The sequence below is a fragment of the Camponotus vicinus genome, unplaced genomic scaffold, assembly GCF_025532165.1.
Source record: "Camponotus vicinus isolate PSW18456_S1 unplaced genomic scaffold, iyCamVici1.0 SCAF_1, whole genome shotgun sequence".
Classification (NCBI taxonomy): Eukaryota; Metazoa; Arthropoda; class Insecta; order Hymenoptera; family Formicidae; genus Camponotus; species Camponotus vicinus.
In genome coordinates, this window is record NW_028141945.1 from 35,585,834 (window position 1) to 35,608,733 (window position 22,900).

The following is a 22,900-nucleotide window of genomic DNA, read 5'->3' on the forward strand; positions in this document are numbered from 1 at the left end:
TTATAACGCGATAGGAGTCAACATATTCGAGAGCATCCTGTAGTTTCTTTTTTTATAAATTCCATAGATGGTATATATTCACACTATTCTATACAAGATGCGTCTCAAGTGCACACAATTTGTTATCGTGATATAACGCAATATTATGGGAGAAAGGGGAACTATTATCGATTCTTATAGTTTCTTCTAAAACACAGTGAATCAATTTTATGTGATAATACTAATAAGATAGTAAAGTAAACAAGCTAGGGATTGTAAAAATTGAAATACATCGGAAGAAGAAAGGAAAGAATTTTCTCTCTTGGATACGATGCAAATTACGTATGTATGCAAGAAATTCTCAAGTATTTCAATTTTATATATTTTCTCGTTTGGCTCTCGCGCGCAATTTAAATACACAATAATAATACAATATAATATATATAATACTTACATAATAAAAATAATTAATAATAATATGAGTAATAAGATAGCAGTCGTAAAAATAGTAATTATCTATGATCATTACAATAATGATAACACATTATACATGTGTATGCACGTAAAAAAATGCCGTGATATAAAAGAATGATCGCCATCAATTAACATAATCGCGTATTTTGTTCGGTTGCACGCACTATAATACAACAATTATGTACAAAATAATATATACATATATAGGTGTATATGTATATATGTATATGTATGTATATCCGACGACACTCTCGAGGGTTCTTAACCCTCGTCTACTTTCACGACGATTATCGAACTTCTAGTAAACATTTTTTTTGTGCAAGCACACTTTAAGGTCTATCGTGTTAGCGGTGTACGTCTTTTTACCACCGGCTAACGACACGCTATATCGTACAGCTACTTCGAGTAATATCGTACACGAGGCTAGGCTACGTACACAGTCAGATACGAAGTGGGTCTCGCTGCCCGAGGACCGTCTCGATGCGAGAAACAATCGCTTTATAATTGCAGTCGATTCATCTTACCTGTAATTCTATGAAGACGCAGATCGCTCTCCAAGTGATACTGCCTTTGGTATACAATCAATATCGAGTCCGGCGATTGCTGCCGTCAACAAATTATTTTATAAAAGCATCTAAATCAGTTACTTGTAATCAGTTATTTGTAATGTTCATAAATTAAAAGAAAAAAATCTTATTCGCTTTACATATATTTTTTTTATCCAAATAAATCTTAACTACCTTAACTAATATCGCGCACATTTGGAAGGAACAAAATAAATTCGAAATATTTTAGGATTAAAGCCCATTTTAAAGTAAAATTAAACAATGTTTTGTTTATAAAAAACTAAAAAAAATATTATATACTGATATAATGGCAACACTCACGTTTATAATTATTTCTAAACTTTGCCTGAAATAATATGTTCAATTACGTGGTCGCGCCGTGATATCATTAAATATCGCCGAATCGATCGCGTCAATAATACGATAATTAATACAATGTAGAGGAAACTGACGATAATATCGGATCGACCGATTTGGCGAAACGAAACTAAACGAAACAAGCCAATTTTGCTCGGCCCCGATCGATTTGGTGTACTTCCGTTGTATGTAATTACACGATAACATTATTACGATTACAAGATAAGTTGAGACACCAGATGCAGTCAGCGCTTCTCGCACCAATAAGATGTTATCCGATCGCGCATTAACCGACATTAATCTAGACTCCCCGAGATTGCGACTTTATATTAGACAAAAGGATGAGACACATGTCTTTATTCTTTAACGAACAGACGCTGCCCGAGAAAAATTTTAATCTTTCGAATATCAACGCTTATCTGTGAATGAATTTTAAATAAAATTCTATTAAAAAGTTTACCTGGCAATACTGACGGATAATATTTCATTATTTATTTACCGCTCTAATTTATGTAATTTATCTTTACGGTTTTTAACTCAAAAATTATTAAAGCCAGGAAAAGTACATGCTAAATTCAAAAAGAATTCATTATTCAGCTGGAGGGTATTATTCGCCCATTCTAGGACACGTTATAATTAGAGCGATTCGTCGCGCGCGATCGAATCCGCGAAATATGAAAGACAATTCGTCAGGTCGACAACGACGCCGGATGTCGAATTCATCGGATGACACCCGAAAACGAGAAATTGGATCTCCTTCTCACTCTTTCTCCCTCTCTCTCTCTTCTCTATCTCGTTGGTTCGTTGAATATTCAGGACCTTCGCGATGTCGCCGCGCGGACTGCTGCTTTTGCCTCGCCTGGATGGATCGATCGGAGTCGAGTCCGGCGGCGAAATATCGCGAGATCTGCTCTCCGCGTAACGGATCCCTAAATATCGGACATAGAGGAGGCGGCGCGCGAATCCCTGACACATCGACCCGTATTTCGACAGACTCGGGAATTATCCCGCTCGCTTGGTCCGTCGTCTATATCGGGCATCGACTGGCGTCGGACGCAAGCAAGCAACCGGCTCGATCGGATGAAATGTGTGACACGAGCGCGACAACAATAATCGATCCCTTCCGGTTCAATATGTAATTGCGTCCATCTATCGTTTCGCTGACGGAAGACGAGGCAAGGGCGAATCGCGTTCGCAACCGCACGTCAATCGGATACGCATTTAAGAACGAATTAAAGATGAAGGGAGATCTGTGATTGACATTTTGTACGAGAAATCTTATAACCGTTCGATTGCGATATAAGTACAAATAAAATAAATTTTAATACCTTTGTGCAAAATCAGACGTTCATTGTCTGACCTTAATAAGCGAGTTGATCTTTTTATCAGGAAACACTCAGCTGAAATGAATAATTGACGAGATTACGTTCAAGCAATCGGCATTATCGACGCGAAATAGTCCTGGTCGCAAAAATATCAATTTTTCATCTCGATTATAGTTTGGTAGCCTTCATTCATCTTTTAGGAAAGCCCTTAAACCAATTCACCAATTCTGTCAACAATCCTGCCTTCTTCGCGCCAATCAGTTTACAAATGATTCTCTCCTGTTTGGACTGACACTTCCGTGGCCATCATCATCGAGCCCGCGAGAGCATTTGTCGGCGTCGATGGCAGAACTAAAGGACTCGCGATCGATGGTCTCAGTCGCTCGGTGAGCGCCAGCATCACTTGGCAATGCAGGTTCTGAATAGTCGCTAGTAGATTGAGGTTTGTGTCGATCAAACTGGTGGCCGGCGAGTATCTCTCCTTCTCGGCGCTTTCCGTTTGCTCGACAAGCGGCGTCACAACGATCTTGGGCTCCGATATCTCAAACGTCTCCTTTCCTGAGTTAGCGGCGGCCTTGCTCTTCTCCGCCTGGAGTAGCCTTTGCTGATGCTTTAAGTACGAGGTCGTGATGGGGAGGCTATAGTCGATGGGCGTGTTCTTGGGATCCAGCCCGGGGCTCCAGGGTCTCGGCAACGGCTGGCTGGGTTGAGGCGAGGGCGTACGTCCCTCCGGCAACATCCGCTTCCTCTTCGACGATGCTGAGCTCCTCGAACTCGCTCGGTCCGATTCCGGCGTCCTTCTCGATTCCGGTAGAGCGTCCGAGTTGGCGAGAAAGCCACCGTTCGCTGGTTCTTTCTTCAGCAGGTTCGTGATACTCAGCGGATTGTACTTCTCGTCTTTGTCCTTTTCGAGTTTATCCGCCGTTGCAGCGACGCCGCCGTTCTTGTGCTGCTTCTGGTGCCTATAATTGTGCAAATTCTTCGCCTCTGACGGTGCGTGGTGGCTGCTATCGCGCGACTTGGAATTACTCTGCACCGTCGAGGACGACGATAACGACGAGGTCGCGATAGCGGCGTTGCTAGCACCGCGATTCGGGCTCAGCGGAGTTGGCGTCGACGCCAACGTCGTAGCCGTGGATTGCGACTGATTGGATAAGTTCGTCGGACTAGGCGTCCGCGGACGACGTTGGCATTCCGTGCAGCCCAGCAGAAATCGCGTTACCGCTTCTCGGGGTAGGAATGCATATGTCTCTGTAATCTGTAACAGAGAGAGAAAGAAGATCGCATTCTTTAGAACGGTTCAGACTTTGAAAAATATTCGGCTCTCGTTTATATAATCCATATCTTTTAATTAATTTTAACAAAATACCATACTATTATTTTAATTTTTTTACTTAGCATGGTATATAGAAAGACTTATTATATAAATGAAAGTAAAAACAAAATAAAAAAAATAAAATAAATAAATAAAAATTAAATAAATAAAAAAAATAAATAAAAAACACTTGCGGGGAAATAATTTTATGCAAAGAATTTTAAAATATAATTACAGGTGATGTTCTAGAGAAACCTTATTGTGTGGAATTGTATAGGTTTAATAAGTCGTTAAATGATACTGAAAGTGTAACAAAGATTCGGCGAGATCTATCGAGATAGCACGCATTGACTAGATTGCCGTTCTCTATGTCTAATTTCTCGTACATTGCTTAGCGACATTGTTACATTCAAATACCATCGGTCAGGCAATTAACCAATTCCATGTGACCAAAGCATCGCACCCATGTTCGCGCGATAATACGCAATTGCAATATTGTCAATTGACGTATTAATGTGCACGCGAATGGCCTTTCCCGCTCTCATCTCCGCGTATCGTCGTCACGTGGCGTCGTTTTACGCGCGACGCCCACCGGGGAAAATTCACAAGTCGGTATAACGGAACTTTTTGATGTCTTTTGCGAGAGGAGGCGTTCAGCCGGAGGGATGTTCTCCGCCTCTTAATAGGAAACGTTTCTCTCTAAGGAGATGGAGGGGGTGGCATAACTTAATCAACGAGGATGGCAGCCTCCGCCGGAGAATCGAGAAAACGGACGGAGGTTGATGTGTACGTGCGCGTGTAACTGCACGATTCCAAAGGGGTGGTAATTCAATAAGATTTATCCGAGACTTCATGACGAGGTCGCGAAATGAAAAAAAAAGAAGAAAGTCAAATAAGAGAAAAGCAGAGAAATCGAAACAACATACTTTTAGATTGATATGACACAACTTATCCAGTTGACCGATACTTCGATTTACATTTCAAAAGTTTGTTGTATCATGGTAATCGCAACGGAAGAGATAAATGCCTGCAATAACGTAATATATTTCCACAAAATGTTAACAATAATATAGTATATTGTATGTTATTGAAAAAAATCATGACTACTTTTACCTAACAAATATCAATTTTTTATCGAAAAATGTATTCAGATATAAAACAATGACAAATTATTGTAGACTATATATAATTATAAATTCAAAATTAAAGTATTCTTTCTTCATCTTTTTCATCCCTTATTCTACTTTTAGATCAAAATTTGACTTCATAATAAATAAACAGATATAAATGAATCTCGAATGTGATTAAGCCATTTTAAGTGAAATTCCAATAAGTTTGGCAGCCTTACGCGTTATTCTCGCGATATTACGAAAGGATTGATTTCCAACTTTGAGTGACAACTCGCGCGCGCGCATCGTAATACGTAACGTGCCGGACGGACGCGCTTTAAGGACGCGAACTGTCAAAGGTGAATTACGGCACTATGTACAGATCGGTCAACTCGCAACCCTCTTACTTCGTAATAACAGCCCAACTCGAAATACACCACTCTCGACGCAGCAGCAATAGCGGTGGTATCGAGTTGCGCAACGCGAGCCGTGACATAACGCGGACTCCTCTGGAGCCGATGAATCCCGCCGCCTAACACCGACTTGAACGTAAAACAGTTCCACCGTCGCGCAAACGCTCGAGTGTGTGAGTAAGCAGGCAATGCAACAAGTGTCCTGAGGTTTTGAATCACAAGCAGATCGCGGCGTGCGAGAAAGAGAGAGAAAGAGAGCGAGAGAGAAGAGAAGAGAGAGGATGGAAGATCGAAGAGTGGGAGATTGGTCGCAGGGGCCGACGTTGAAGGATAGAGAGAGATCACGTGCCGTGGATGCGAAGTAGAAAAAGGAGGATGGAGCAAAAGTACAGATATGATATATCCCGAAGAGAGGTTTACGCGAATGCGCGCCGGAACATGTGAGATGACGTGTGGTATCGAGTGTTCGACGCTTGAACGCCTCGATGCCTTCCTTCGGGAACGGTAAATATCGCGTGTCGCGAGTAACCATGCAAGAATTCATCGCGCTCTGCTGCCGATAGCACTCGAATTCAGAATTCGATAGTTTGCGGATCGGCGGATGCTTCGATTAGCGCCGAGTCTAACACATGTTGGATTAAACTGAAATACACAATTTATGCGCAAAAACGAATATTGAACGTTGTATTTTTGATGTCAAACTCGTGCATTTTTTTCAGATACATTAATCTATTATTTATACATACATTTGACATTTTAAAAATTTATATTTCTAAGCTAACAAGAAATGCGCGTATTTTTATATTAAATGTATGTCTTTTCTCGATGAGAGATATTTTCAAAGATAAATATAAATTTTTTGAAACTAAAAGAAATTTTCTTACCGTTCTATAGGTGCGTTTCTGACCGGCATGCTTCCCAGGACGTCCTTCGAGATCAACGTGAACGGCGTGGATAATGTCGAAGAAGTTCTCTACAATCGCGACCTTCTTGTACACTCTTCCAGGTGGAACTGTGCCTTCGGCGCCATTTAACGCCTGTGAACATAATAAGATAACAAAATTTTACATAATCTAATTATTATGTGAATAATAAATTTATATGCATACAGATAACATATAATAAAATATTTATTTTAGTCTGTTACTAGTAATAAAATCAGAAAGTAATCAAATCTTGGCAGAAGCGGATATGACATGTAAAGACAATTTATATAAAGTTATATCAAATTTTGTAAATGTATATATCTTTTTTACAAGCTCTAAAAGTTCCTTATTTACAAGCTATACTATATTCAAACGCCACCTAGTATCTGAAGCACAACTCGTGATTCCCTCAATTTTGCCAGTCGAGAAACGTGTTTAGTTTTCATTCGTTACCGACGCTGATTCCGATTCTACTTTATCGACTAGTGTCATGTTAGAGTTCTCCAAGGTGTACTAATCGGCTATCGATAAGGTAGATTCTGTTAAATATTATATTAATATAAAAAATTACTATTTATACTTTTCGGTTTTATATATTTGCAATTTTTCTCAAACTGCAAAAAATATATATTAAGTTGCTATGCCTAATCTTTTTCTTACGTCACCAATATTTTGTAAAAATGGATTTTTATATTTACGCAATTGCAATCGCAGAATAAAATTTTTCTCGAAAAATTTATCTTTATCTTTATTTATAAAGGATTGATAAAAATATAATATCGGAATATTATAAAATGTATATTTAATATATATAAAAATAATTATAACATTACGAAAAAGAAAATGCATGTGTCACTGGAATTTTTTCAATTAAATGAGATTGTAAAATCTTAGAATTTATTTCACATTACATCCTTCAAATTAAGTCTTATCGTTCTCCATCTCGAACGCATTAACGAAATTTCTCATTAACCGCGCGAAATTCACTTGTTCATGTTAAGGTTATCCGGACGAGTTGAGAACCGCGGCGTCCCGCGTAATCTTAATTAATCTCGTCCTAAGTACCGGCATCGCCCGCGGGCATGGTCGCGGTCAGATTGTTCCGGCGAACTTTGCGACCTCAAGAAGTTCGGCGCGCATGCGCGACATTATTGTATTTCCCTAAACACCTGTTGAAGGGTAAAGTTGAACTCGTGGAGTTTAGTGCTCGGGCTAAGTGGCTGTGGTCAAGCGGGATAACAATAGCGACGCGTAGCTGATCATATTCGCAAAGCGGGCGGTTTTTCGAGAAAAAAAATTGCGTTTGTACGAATTCATAATTATCGTTCAAAATATCAAATATATACGTCATAGATATGATAATATAATTCCTTATTTAAACGATCTTGGATTACGCAAGAGGAATTTATTAATTGCCCTGAGTTTATACTTTGATAAATGAAGGAGTGGAGTATATAACACAGATTGGAAATGGACCAGCAAAAATTAGTTGACAGTAAAGTTATCTTGATTATATGTCACGAACACATATATGCGAGAATTTACTCGAAAATTTATAGGTAGAGTTGAACAGACCGGAAACCGTCTTATTGGCAAATATATGTCTAGTATAGTCTCTCTTTCTGACGCACATCATCATGCAATACATAAGTAAGTCGAATAGAAACGAGAGAAAGAGAGAGAAACACCATTCTAAGATATAATTTTTAAATCGTCTATCTCTTTCACAAAAGTTCGAATTTGTAAGTCTCTTTCTTATTATTTAAATTTATTCGTAACATCTGTCGTCATGAGATGCCCATTAAAATTAATCTTATAATATCTTGAATAATAAAAAATCTTGGTATTGATTTTTATATTACAACATTAATTTATTTTAAATTAATAATTTCAAAATTATTAAAATTATTATATATATAAAATATAACATTCACATAGGCATATATATACTTTGAGATACGATGAACACTGAGTGCATCAGAGGGTTGAAACGCGGAAGTGCGTGCACGCACACGATAGACGCCCAAAGGGGCTCAAAGGACTATAGGGATAAATTTAGCCTTTTATCCGAGCTGCCCTCAGTACTGCTTCGCGTTACACGGTCAAGCTAAGCATCTCTTGCTTGTGATGTATAACGACTTCAATGATTTACGTTAGATTTCATCTAATGTATTAATGCCTATTGAATCAATACTCTCCTCAGTTAAAGAAACATAGAATTGGCTTCGTCGGCTTTGTCGAGCTAACAGAAAAGCAAAAAGATCTTACTTGTCGAAACAAAAATGCACAGATTGAATCCTAAATTTTCAAGATATTAAAAAATTTATTAGAGTTTTGATATGTTCTTTATATTTTAAAAATATGAAATTAATTTCATAGAGACTTGCTTTCATATTAATGACAGCGAAGACAGCGCAATCACAAAAAAGAATAATTAATAAGAGCGTATCTTGATATATATCCAAAATCTATAAATATTAAGAAAACAAATTTCACGAAAAAGAATGCAATTTTTTTTTAAAAGAATTTCTAAAGAAAACACACATCGTGCAAGATGTAAAATATTCGACTAATATATTCTACATAAAGAGACTCGCGCGTATAAAGAGATGCGGTAGAAAAGTGTTTGCGTTACAAAAATTAAAGAATAAATCGGAAAATTTCAGCGTACATTTTTTTCAATGTTAAAATCAGTAACAAAATTGTTAGAGAGGAAATAAAAGTTCTATTATCTGCTATCTGTGCGTTAGTATTTAACAATTTTAACTCTTTTATTTAACGCGATTCCGATGAATCCATTAAACTAGATGAAATTACAAATCTATATACAATCCGAAGAAGAAAATTCTGATAAAAATTTGTGATTAAAAATAAAATAAAAAATAGATTTTAAATTTACGATTCAAATCACGGTTGCCTGTTAAGACTAAACCGAAATAATTTCTATCGCAATTACCTCTGTTCCAACATATATTCTCTTTAATCGAATAACTCGTCGAAAAAGAGGAGCGCAAAAAACTCGACAACGAGCGATAGAGGTAGAGAAAGAACGCGTCGCGAAGATATTCCTCGATGAGAGACGAGGCGAGACGAGACAAGGCAAGGCAAGGGATCCAGAATAGAAACGCGTCAGCGGCGCCGTAAATCCCTACGAGACGCATAAGACTCAGCGGGGCCAAGTTCGTCGGGGCGATATAACACGACCGACCGGGCGCAACGAAAATCCGGGCATAGCGGCTGTTTTTAAAGCCCCCGCGGACCGCGAGCGAGTTTGCATTTTAAACGAACGCGAACGTTGCTCTGCGCAATGCCGAGGGGAGAAAACAGCGCGACACGGCGACCGGCGAAGCGGATTAAAAAAATTCACGAGGGAGTCGCGCCGCTCGGCGTCGGGACGCCACGAATCTCGCCCTGCGCGGGCGGCAAAGAGGGAGAGAGAGAGAGAGAAAGAGCGGTCACGTACCGGGTGGTCCGCGGGAATCGCTTCCCCTTCCGGCGTAGATAACGGATACAGCGAGCGCACTCGGCACGTAAAAAGAAGCACCGAGGATGAGGAGAGCCCGGAACGGCCTTGTCGTCTCTCTCACCGCCGAGTACTTTCGAATGTTTCCGTTCCCGAGATATCAACGAGCTATCTAAATGCTCGAAAGTTTTCCGCCAACTCCGTTTTCACCGACGAATGCGTCGTTTGCGGACCATCGTGAGAGAGAGAGAGAAAAAGTTTAAGTGCAGTGATTAAAATATTATATATTTAGCGTTATATATATGTATCAAACCTAGTCTATATAATTCACAACTCCTACATGGTTCTAAAATTCATTTTTATTACGGTTATTATTTACTGCAATTTCATTCTATCTTTCTTTCATACTCGTTCATTCTATCTTTCTTTCATACTCGATAATAAAAGAGAGGAATAATTTTCAGAATAAATGTTATCGCTTCCTTGGAAAAGTCTTATCTTTGGTACAATTGCTTATTACTTGTACAATGATTTCGGCTGCAAAACGCGATCCGCGAGTTTGATCTCGCTCGAAAGTGCGTATCAATGAGCCGAGGACGACCGACCGCTCTGCGCTAGTCTCGGCTAAACAGTACCGAAGTGGCATCGTAATAACGTTGCATAATAATGATACTAGGAAGCAGCGGGAAAGTAGCACGGCATCGTGTATGCGCGCGGTCAGGGGAGAACGACCGTTAAATATTCTCTCAACGAGGTCGGATTACCTCCATTTCACCCGGCAAGTGGCGATGATAACGACAATGGCAATATGACGATCCGAGCTGGCGAGCAGACGGACAGGCTTTAACCGTAGTACCGAGAAATCCTGACGCAGTTTTGCTGGCACAACAATCGCCGAGCTTAGGATATCAGTTCTCGGTTCTCCTCGGGATCGTTTCTTCGACGCGCCGAAGCCCGGGAGGCGTGTGATTGGGTTAGTTTTGGTTTGTTGGGACGGGACACGGTCGAGACCGGGCCACCCAGTAGCCATTTAGATAAACGAGTGGTCCCTGTTGAGTGCCGCGGGATGCCAGCGCCGAAGAGAGAATCCGGCGAGGAGGAACGGGAGGATGGGGTAGAGAGAGGAAGAGAGACGACCGTGTTAACAGCAGGGATAGAGGCTTGCGAGGAGAAAAGCTCAGGATCTAAACCGCGGTCATACCCGATATCAGAGGAGAAAAAGTATTCGGGATCGGATGACGGAACAAAGAAACGTGACGAGACACACCGCGGTGGTTCACTCCTCCAGAGAGAATCGAATTTCTTCCGGCATTTTTCCGTATTGCGGAATTGTGATTGTGGAATTTTCGACTAGGAGTTTAATAAATAATGTATAAATTAATATTACATATAAATTTACACCAGTGAAAAAAATATTCTTTTGTAGCTCAGAATTTTAAATAACGTAGTTTTGATCTTTTTTATTCGAAAATTCAAAAGAATTATAAATCAACTCCATTGTTACGTTATTTCAATTATTGCAACTATAAAAAATGTCATAGGTAGAAATGTATATTTAGAAAGTTAAGGATTTTATATAAAATATTTCTGACAATGTCAACTGTTCTTGACGCATAACATCACATGTACGAATATATCTCTAAAAATATCCCTCGACATATACTTTATCGAAATATTTCGCGTCGGTGTAATACCCTTATAATCTAAAGGCAGATATTATATAGAAAGAGAGCCAGATTTCGATATTGGGGCGGAGAGATATCGGTTTGAACCGAGTAGACGCAATATCGAATCTATCCTCCGAAATCGCTCCGAAGCAATTTCGAACTTCTCCAACGGCCATGGCTTCTTTGGTAACTCGAGTCACCGAGCAGCGGAAATAATTCACAACAAGCTCGTGCTCACGGAACAAAGCGCGCACGCGATTGATGTCGTTTCATATTATTGACGATACAATTCCCGCCGCGCGAAATCGCACTACGCTAATCACGGTTGTTTTTTTTTCTTTTTTCTTTTTTTTTATTTTCGTTTACTGACGAAGCGATTTTTCCCGCGGCCGTTTTATTCGCGCTTTTTAAATCCAAAAGCACCGACTGTGGATTTTTCCGATACCTCTCTTGGTACATCCCGCGAACCGCGTTATCGAGGTCATACCCACCATAAAGCGTCCCATTAGCTCCGGGCGTACTCACGTTACACCCACAAACTATGCTACAGAAAATCGATACAGAAAAATGCGAGCAGAACTTTCTTCGCATCGTCCTAACTGTACACATTTTATAGCACCCACTTATCTTCTATATCTTCCAAAACTTTAACTCCATCGTTCGATATTTTTCACATAAGCGGATATTTTAATCGAGAAAAGATTACTAAATCTTATCACATTTATTAAGACAAATAAAAAGAGGAGTTATCCCTCGAAAATTTTAGAAAACATTATTATATATATAAATATATATTTAATATTAAAATTATTTATTGCAACATGCGGCGCGCGTTATCTAAGCGACGATGAAAAGGCTAATGTGTAATTTTATCTAAAATGACAAAGAGAGAAAATTTATTCTTACCTACCGGCAATGATCAAGAACGCAATTAGCATTACCTACGAAAATGCAATTTAGACGCAGTACATTAGCCTCTTCGCAGCAATATTTTTCAACCGATAAAAGGGATGAAGAACGATTTTCCCCAAAACTCCATTTCCAGCACTTTCGTCAGTAACGGGGACCGCTTTATCGCGATCGTAGCTGTCATAAAGTGTCCCGACACCTTCTTGGAATACCGGACGAGCTCGGGCTGCGACGCGAGGAGAAGGAATCCGTCGGACCCCCCTCTGCGGAAACGCGGGAGGGAAACTTTCATCGCTCTCTCGGCCGACCCTAACTGTCCACTCGTAAAACCACTCGTCGTCGTCCCGAGAGCCGTCCGTCCGAGTGGCTCCTCGTCGCATCGCTAACGACGAACGACGACGACGACGACAACGACGACGACGACGGAGCGTGCGAATCGATAAGAGAGAAGGTAGGCAACGGCAACTCACACCAGCATGTCGACCTGGAATCCGGGACGGCCCGTGACCGGAAACCGATCGCGCGCCGATCGCGCGGCCAATCATCCGAAAAGCCGCGTCCGCCACGCTTGCAAACCGAACGAGCCCGGAAAACCGAAACGTCCGACCAGAAATTCCGCCCGCAAACGTTCAAGACGCTTCGATAACATCGAGAAAGCGGCGAGAGCTACTATAATGATCGTAAATTTACGCTCAATAATTTCCGAATTCATTCATTTTTACGATTGAGCAATTTAGGAATCGACGATTTTATGGAAACTCGTATATAATTATACCATCTATTTTTTATCTAATCTATTTCTATTTATCTAATCTTTTCCTGGTGTTGGAAATACGATTTATCGATTAAAAATTTGGAATCATATGCGAAATTTCATAAAAAAATATTCCTTTATCAAATATTCAGTGAAAATCTTTTTGTAGGAGCAGAATTTTTCAAAGATAGTTAGCAACTTATTAGAGCCAAAACTTAAATCAGCTGTCAATTAAATTCATTATTTCGTATTATAAGAATTTCACAATACGTAACTATTGATTAATACATTAATTAAATATTAATCTCTTATTTTCTATAAAATTCTGCATTGTCCATAACACTTATAAATACTTAAGACTAACCAATATATAGATTAATGTACCAAGTAACGCTAAATCTTTTGAGAGCGTTCCTTGGCATTCATCTCGTCGTGCTTTATTTTCTGTAGACGACGCATCTCATTGAATGAGTCTAATTGTAAGTTGCACGGTGATGTGACTAAAATGAATGAGGGAAATACCGGCGCTCTAACACGTTTAATTGGCGGTCGAATAATTATAACCGATGGGCAGTATCACGCTTGCGTAACTCGGTGTCACGAAATGTCAGATGACCGCGACGTTAAAGTCGAGCCGACGTGTGGCATGAACGAACGGTCGCGTTTTATTACAACGTTATTACGTTTCATCGTGACGTTTTGTACAATCACAATGACGATGCGAAATATCAGCATTCTAGTATCCTATCGAACGTACAATTACTTTTTATAGCTCTCTTAAAAAAGTGGTACAATCTTAATTCCTTCATTAGCTCTCTTAATTTTCTCATATGACTAATGCTGTATTAACCGTCACTAATGTAGTATGCTATTATGAATTTCCTGGTAGGTCTCGAGTGATATCAGATCTAAGAAATAAGACAACTCGATAAATTATATAATTGATATAATTCAATCATAAAATAATAATTGATCTTATTATATAATAAAGATATGATGATAATTTTAATATATAAAAGACAGAGAAAGGGAAAGTATATATTATACTAATCTGTCAGTTAATTCTTCTTTTACGATGTAATAATTTTCGCCGCGATTTATTATATTTCGCTTTGAATTACGAGTAGGATCACGGCTAAAGTGTCATCCGATTCCCGACAAGAAGACGTCGCGTTATCGGCTGTTCGCTCTCTCGATGTACCGTCATGCTGACGCAAAGTGAAACGAAGCGCGGTCGCTCCGTATCTTCTTCCCTCCCTTCAACACGTGAAGAGAGATCACGATCCTCCATTTATCTCCTCGTGGCTCCCAGTCTGCCACGGATCCCCCGGTGTTCGCGCATCGACCATGGCCGCGAAACGAGAAGGACGGAATCTCGAACTCGATATAGCGTATGCAAGAGACTTTCAGAAGATGTCTCTCTCTTTCTCTCTTTCGTTGGCATGCGTACGTTGTCGGTACCGGACACGGTAACGTCGTCGAACAACGATTCGACCTTGAGAAACCACGACGATCATATACGCTCGCCAAGTGCACGTACAGGCTCCCAAGAATCGGAGAGAGAAGCCGAGAACACGGAGAAGAAGAGAAAGAGGAAAGGGACGAGCAGGAGAAGGAAAAGAAGAGCCCGGATCCAACGTCGAAGAGAGACTTGACAGCGAGCCTAAACGGAATAAATTATTACGCGAGCTCGTCGCCGTCGTGGCCCTCCCCCGTTCCTTCGTTCCCCCCTTCTTTCTCTAAGAACGGATGCCACCCCGCCGTTAGCAGTCGAGTGTGCGGGCCGCCCTCCCGGCACAAAGATTCATATCTGACTCGGAAGGCCCCCCGAGCCTCCCCCCAGCTGCGCCTTCGAACGGGACCCTAAGCCTGGAGCGGGACGGGATCCGGACAATACTTGTCCGGCCGCTCGGCGACGACGGCCGCGGACCAAACTTCGGCATTCTCTGACTCTACGCCTCTCGTCGACCTCTCTCTCTCTCTCTCTCGTCCTCTCCTCCGCGCTCCATCTCCCTCGTGCTCGCGTTTGCTAAGCGCGCTCCCCCTCGCTCTCGCGCAGGCGTCGCTCGAAGCCGCCTGCGGTGTCGGAACGGAGAGCGAGCGGGATAGCCGGAGCTTAAAGGGGGAACGATGTAAAACGGGGAACACGAGTGGGAAGTTTTTGGTGCGAGCGAGAGCACGTGAACGGCCAGGTAAAGAAGGAACAAGGACAGAGTCCGCGACAGACTAGAAGCCACGAGGAGATACTACACACGCGGAGACTCGGTATCCGTGTTTCGAGAGAAAGAGGACGCGCACAGTGAAGCGTGGAGAGAGAGAGAAAGAGAGACACACAGAGCGGGACGGAAAAAAGGATACGTCGGTGCGACGCGATGAGTGCTGGTATAAGTAGCGACGACGAAGCTGTGACGGTGCATGGCGATGCGATGGTGGAGAAGAGGAGGAGAGAATCTCCGGAGATTCCATGCACGGAGAGCCGTGGAGGAAACAGGCCAGCCAGACCGGGCCGCCAGCCTTGTTGGTTGCACGGAAGGCAGGCAGCTGCCAGCCGGCTTACCGCCGCCGCGCATTATACGAGACGAGAGAGAGAAAGAGAGACAGCAAGGGACATTTCGAGAGGGGGATAGCGAGAGCGCGTGAAAAGAGTCCGTCGAGAGGCCTCCGACCGGCCCGTAAGCCTCGCCGTAAAAAGCGCGCGCTTAAAGAGACCCGACTGCGTGAAACCTAAATCATGCGGGAGAGACCGCGTTATGCCGAGACTGTTCTCCATCTCGATCGGCCGGCTAATATAATATCCAGCGACGCCTGGAATTGCGATAAACCCCGTCGCGCCGCCCCGACCGTCGCGTCGCGGCCCGCCGGCTCTAATTAGCGGCTCCATATCGGAAATCGATGACGGCGGCGTGGCCGCCGCGCAGATATAGTACTCGCGGTCGATTAAGAGCGTGTCTCGGTAAAAGGTAAAGCGATTCATCTGTGACGCGCGTCTGTTTCTATTTCTTGGACGCGTCACTCGTCGTAAACGCCCCTAATCGCGCCGATCGAGTGTAATTAACGATTCGAAATCGATGCGGTGCGCGATGACGTAACGTTCGCAATCGCTTGAAAATACGTTTCGAAAGAAATAAAATATAATGCACTAGAATTTTCTCTTTTATGCCTCTATACTTGTATAACATATATTTTTTATCGAAAAGATTGTTTTCATTAGAAGAAAATGATCCATTAAATATTTCTAATAACTTTTTATCGAACTACTTCTGATCGATTAAGAATGTATGTATATAGTGATAAAAACAGATTATCAACTATATTTGTGTTTCTATTTTCTTTACATATTTTATCGAAATGTGTCACCATTCTCGATGCGACCTGCAGGTTCTAATTAGTAGCTAAATATTGAAAATCGATGAGTTGACCGATGATATATATTCGTGATTGATAGCACGCTCTGATGCGATGCACATCTGTAAGTATAATCTATCTATTTCCATTTCTTAGGATAAAATTTGTTCTTTCATAAAATAGCTTAAATATAACATTAACGAACTAAATGTAGTAACGAATAAAATCTTTATGTTGTTTTGTATACAAGTTATAATTTTTGATTTCTTTATAAAATGCTGCAAATAATGGAAATTGATTACGTTAGGTAATGGCAATAGGTATAAAAATCTTAACGCAAATGAAAAAATATTTGTGTCACAAATATAACTTAGGTAGGTCAAAGTTTTCGACATGAGAACGCTAATTAAATCGATAGCATCGCCGGATGATTTTGCAGGAGTCAGCGAGGTCATCCGCCGACGGAAGGAAGGGTCGCGAACTCCTAGACTGCGTCTGGTACGGATGATTTCGCAATCCTGGAACGGTACCAGGAACTTTCCGAATACGGAATCCGCCATTTCTTTCGAGCCGAAACATTTAGGACTGAAAGTTTACGGTAATGCGGTAGAATCTCGCGATGCGCCAGAGGGAGAAAGAGAAAACTGTCGTCTGTAGAAATATCCTGTGATATTCTGAGGTATCTTGAAACCCGTCTGATCTTAATCATCGAAAGACGTTATATGTACTATTCTAGACTAGAATATCAATATCGAATACTTCGGGGACTTGTGAGTTAAGATTATGTCAACAGAATGTATGATTATCGAGAAAATAATCTATAAATTCGAGATACACGAATTTTCATTATTTCTTAATTATTTGTCTGCATCGATCTATGCTTTCACGTAATAATTTATGAAAATTTTATAGAAATTTTTTTAATCATTTAAAAAAAAATATATAAGGTAGTTTTACATTACATATAATCTCTAAATTAACAATATCAACAATACCATTGATTTCAAGTGAAAATAGAATCCTTTAAATTTTTACCGATTTTTCGAAATTGTTTCCAAACTATATCGAAAAGGAGAATTAATCCTTAAAATTGCCTTGCATCTATCATGGCAAAGTTAGTCCCATTGGTGCAATCTTACCCTATCTTACGGTACTTAAAAGTCAGTTGGCAGCTGGCGGTTTCCCAGCAGCCGTCGATAGCGAATCACGAGGGACGGGTTCCCGTTGTTCAACCCCGATTTACGTGAAAACGCCGGCGGGGCGACAAACGTATTACGGAAGTGACCGCGCTTCCATCCTCCTCGCTCTCGTTCTTTCCCTCTGTCTCTCTCTCGCTTTATCTCTCCGCCTCTCTCGTTCATCAAGCGAGCGCGCGTGTTTGCGTGTCCTCCTATGGTTAGCGACAAAAAAAAAGAGCGAAAAAGAGGAGAGGATCTCCACTGTGGTACGAGCTCGCGTTTCCACCCTCGTCGACATTGGAAGCCGGAGACCACGGGGTAGAGAGCACGATCCGCAGTCAACGCAAACGATATAAGCCCCCTCTCGCCCACCCCCGCAGCGCTCGTCCTCTCTGTCGCCGTCTGTCTACCCGATTCATCCTCCCTTCCCCCCGGGACACTCTCCCAACCCCCCCAGCGTCGTCCGCCCGTCCGTCCATCCGTCCTCTCTGTCCGCCTGGCGTGTCGGATTTCTGTTTGCGTTACCGTGTCACGCATCGAGCGTCGTCGCTTCGAATTCGATGGTGTTCCCGTCCCACTGTCCGCTCTCCATGGCTGATGCCGCGTCACACACGCTTTCCCATTCGACATACGTGTGTAATCCAGGAGTCTCTCTCCAGCGAGACAAGCCGGCTAATAATTCCTTATTGCCGTAAATCGCGAGGATGCTCGTCAGACCGCTCGTTCACTAGCTCGTTCCAAACGGATTTTCGATAAAGCGAGTCACGAGTGCGATTATGCGTCGCGATATTCCGCATTCGCGTTAACTACACTCGTCGATATTTCTAGTCATTGCGAAATAGCGCTTGCGATATTTCGGATAATTAAATGCAATATATTATGCGTTATATATATTTCTCTTGCTGTAAATTTTTTTATGATAAGAAAAAATAATAATATTTTTCAAGTTGTCATATTTATATCATTTATGCGTAACCATTTTTTATATATATTTCATTAAAGTGTAATTTATGAATAATCTTATTTTTTCTTGTTCTCGATTTTGCAAAATTTCGATTCATAAAGATATTTATGAAATCGCCAAGCAATATAAAAAGAAAGCTTGACGCATGTACAATCTTCAATCTTTGTTTTAATTAGTGAATTACAAATGTAATAGACGGAGTAGATACCTATCGCGGGATTAAAGAGCACATGTCATCCCATAAGTACACGCCATAGACTCATTGCCCGTATAATGCGCATAGTCGGTGTATGTATGCGTGTGTATGATATATAGAACGGTGAAACCGTTGAAAGTTGCTCTCATTTATGTCATTTCATTATAAAAGCGCCAATCAATTACAGCATTAATATCATTTCGCACCCAGGTTGATCAGACATAAAACCCGCAGCAACCCGGCAAGACAGAAATTATACACGCCAACATAATGATCGATAAAATATAATTATCATCGTTATCACTAGCATTCTAAATAAAACGCTCCTATTCGTCACGATAGCTCTGCACAATTCGTGCAAGCTAAAATGCTTCTATATGAAATCTATATTAAAAGCCAGTGCGAGACGAGAATCTAGGGGAGTTTACACAGATAGGAGAAAGAAGCCGAGACGCACCGGCGTCCGATACGTAAACGGATCCTTCGCTCAAGCATACGCGACCATAATTGAACCCGATACGAGCGCGCATTTTGCGCGGCTAACATCGTGCCGGAAATATCCAGCCGGCGCCTGAATAGGAAAAGCTGACGCGCGATCATCGGGCGTGTTCGATGCGTCCAAGTCGCGCAGCTTCGGAAGTGGCTTCGCCTCTATCTCGTTATCCGGTCTCGGGGATCTCTCCTCTTCTCTCCAGTAAAACGGTAGCTGTTGCGCGCCATTCGCGACATGCGCGGCATGGAAAGAGAAAGAGAGAGAGAGAGACAGAAAGAGGAGATTCTCGCGTGCGCGGCGAGTCGCATGATACGTACCGACACGGATTCCCGGGCACGGTACTTGGGAAAGAGGGGAAGAGGGCCGGGGAGGGCCTCGCGCATGATTTGAAAAGTTGATGGAAACGACTCGGAAGATGTAAAAGCCGCGGCGCGCCTCTCCTCTCCACAAAAGGCCTCGGCTATCCGTCTATTCGCGCGCTCGCGCAATGCATTTCGTTCCCTTTGTCTTTCTCTCTCCTCTCTCTTACTCGCGTTTCTCGCCGCAGTATCAGCCACTCGCTTACTCTACGCCGCACGCTTTGTTTTTCCGCTTTCCAACGTTATCGCGGTCTTTATGCTCCCGCTCGGAACTACGAGACGACCGTCGCCAAACGACCAACATATCGCGGAAAAATGGAGTAAGAATGCAACAGAAACCGCAATTGAACTAGGAGAAAACAAGGCAGGGGAGAAAGAGAGAGAGCATAAAACTACATATAAACAGATATATAAATAACATATATACACACACATACGCAAAATTATGATTTTTTATATAGATATATTTTCGACTCCATTTTTATCAGCTATTTCTTTATCATAGATAAAATTCTAACTATTTTGAACAAATCTAGATTATAATACTTGGAATAATAGCTGATACAAATTTAAAAATATCGATGATTGGAACAATCAATATACACACTAGATGTTTCATGATAAAGATGGCAAACCATTTGTTCCTGAGACCACTTGATCTCGATTGTTTTATCGTTAAGATTAGGTACATTAAATGATCCATGAACAGCTTCCTATACTTCAAATACTCGGTTGTATCGATATGTGATGCTGTTGCCGTCACTGTCATCGGTATATAGCTGTTGCTAGGTACTACGATATCTGATTGCATACGGGAATATCGATCCCTCTGGACTTATGGCCAATCCAGTACAGTCTGGTATCGATCTGTACGTAATATCAGTGGATCGAAGCGTCTTTCCGCGGATTTTAAATGCTTTTCTCTCTCAGCATCGACAAACTCGCTGCAACCGCCCGAAACAATAACAACAACAGTTTAAATACCCAAAGTTTAACAAACTCCACGGTCGCTTCCGCTTCAGTTACATTGTATTTATTTCATGCGTCGAAAAACTTTCTTTTAGCGAAAAAAAATATTTAATGTGGAGATTGTAGTCTGAAAAGTGTTGCGCGAAATGTGTTCCGCTTGATATTTTCATACACATCGCTTCCACGTTCCACTACATTTGTCTTCATTCACCGGAACTGTTGTACGAAACACAGCCACGCTTTTTCCCTAAACGCTAAAAATCTCCATCTATAATTCCCCTGTCCAAGTCCTCCACTTACTATTCAGACCATAACCAAATTCAATCAAGTTTATCACCCAAATCCAACGTGCTCAATGAACTAAGAGCGTTTCGCGTGGCTCATGAGTCGCGAAGTCGGTCGGTCGATCATTTCGCGTGAAATAAATTGCTTTAAAAAAAAGAGGAAGGGAAGAAAAAAAAAGAATCGCCGAAAAATCGCGACGTCAGTTTTCACCGTGGGTTATGCGATAGCCGCGCGATTTGGCGGCGCGATCAATCACCGCTCTCGTCGCTCGCTCGCGGTAGCTTCCTGGCGGGCAACGGCAGCCGGCTGCAGCTGCTACCGTGGATGCTGTCGCTGCCGCCGCCGCCGCCGCTACCGCTGCTGTTGCTAGTAGATGGTGCGATATCGGACGGCGCGCATGCATGTGGGAGTATGTCATTACCGTGACGCCTAGGCAGCGCGACGTGGCGCATTGTGTTCGAGGCCGCGGCGGCGGCGGCGGCGGCGGCGGCGACGGCGGAGAGAAAGAAGCGGGCGGCAGCGGAGGGAAACGTCGAAGGAGGGAGACGGCAGGCGGCAAAGCAGGGGGACGACGCGGGGGAACGATGACGAGCGGGCTGCGCGTGCGCGCGGGCGTGTGCGTGTGCCTCATTAACCAGACGCTCGCGTTCGGCATTCTAGCGAGAGAGAAGGAAGAGGAGTTGGAAATTGCAGAGGAGAGGAGGTGGGTAGGGAAGAGGGGAAAGGGGGAGGTAGCGGGGACGCGGAGGAGGGGGAGGAGGGAAAGAGACGAAGAGGACGAGGAGGAGGCGCTGTAGGCCAGGCAGGGTCGAGCACGAGGCCGAGCCGGGCCAAGCCAAACCGGGCAGAGCCGCGCCGCTTTGAGCCAAGCTCTGAATTTTGCGTCTCTCGCTTTTTCCTTCCTTTCCCCTCCACCGCATCCTCCGACTGTCTCTCGCTCTCTCTCTCTCCGTTGGATAATTCTTTTTTTTTCCTCGCTCTCTCGTTCGCTTTCGCGCAACCCCTTTTCCCGAATCCCTCTACTACATCGCCACGCTCGGCATCGCGCTCTCTTCCCGGCTTGGCTTCCCTGTATCGGCGAATCGACGACACACCAGCTGGCCGATCGTCGCCCGCTAAAAGCCCAGAGCCACCGAACGGTCCCGCGAACGACACGATGATTATACTGGGTGTATCCGAGGATCACGTACGCCCGTTCACCCGAATCGATCGTTCGGAAAGCGTTCGGTCTCAACGCCGGTTCGGATTTCAAAGGGGGATTCGTCGCCGTCGATCCAGCGGCGTTTTACAATAGCATGTCGAATATAGGCTCTCGAGATCGTACATATTTAGAACTTTGCTTTAGAGTTCAACAAATCCTGAACAAACGTCTTTATTTCGCTGGAATTACACGAGATTAGATATTTCACGTATGTGTGCGTCGTGAAAATTATTTGCGCTCTGCCATGAGACAAAGTTCCAAAATTTCCAAGTTTTAACTTAACGATTCACTAGATTTATCATTAAGAAATGTTTATCACACCTGGGACTGATCAAATTAGTTTATTAATAAAAGCACGTCGAAAAGGAAGCGAGCTGGCGAAACAAGGAAGTAGGGATCTCAAGAATCGGGATCCGATGAAAGAACGGGCAACCGCAAAACGTGAAGTTGATTAACGAACTTTTAAGTGCGGCGATCCAATATCATTTACGCGCAAACAACGTGTTACGCATCCACGTTGAAGAATATCCGCGAGCGATTCCAAGACGAGTCGCGCGCAATGTAATCTTTCATATCCGCTTCGATTCGGTGCCGGTGTACGTACTCTAGAACTCACGCAACTCGAGCGCGCTTTCTTTCTCTCTTTTATCACG

The 22,900-nt window shown here is 42.5% G+C and overlaps 1 protein-coding gene across 6 annotated transcripts in view; it reads right to left on the reverse strand.

Moving 5' to 3' along the window:
• Positions 1–345: 345 nt before the first annotated feature.
• Positions 346–22,900, reverse strand: part of LOC145963888 (uncharacterized) — a 95,697-nt gene continuing 73,142 nt past the window's right edge. For all 6 annotated transcript variants that reach the window (XM_083086223.1, XM_083086214.1, XM_083086195.1 and 3 more), the window contains 2 exons: positions 6,423–6,575; positions 346–3,959 (listed from right to left, as the gene is read on the reverse strand). In XM_083086223.1, coding sequence (XP_082942349.1) covers positions 2,964–3,959; positions 6,423–6,575 — 1,149 coding nt within the window. In that variant the 3' untranslated portion in view covers positions 346–2,963. The remainder of the gene's footprint in view (positions 3,960–6,422; positions 6,576–22,900) is intronic.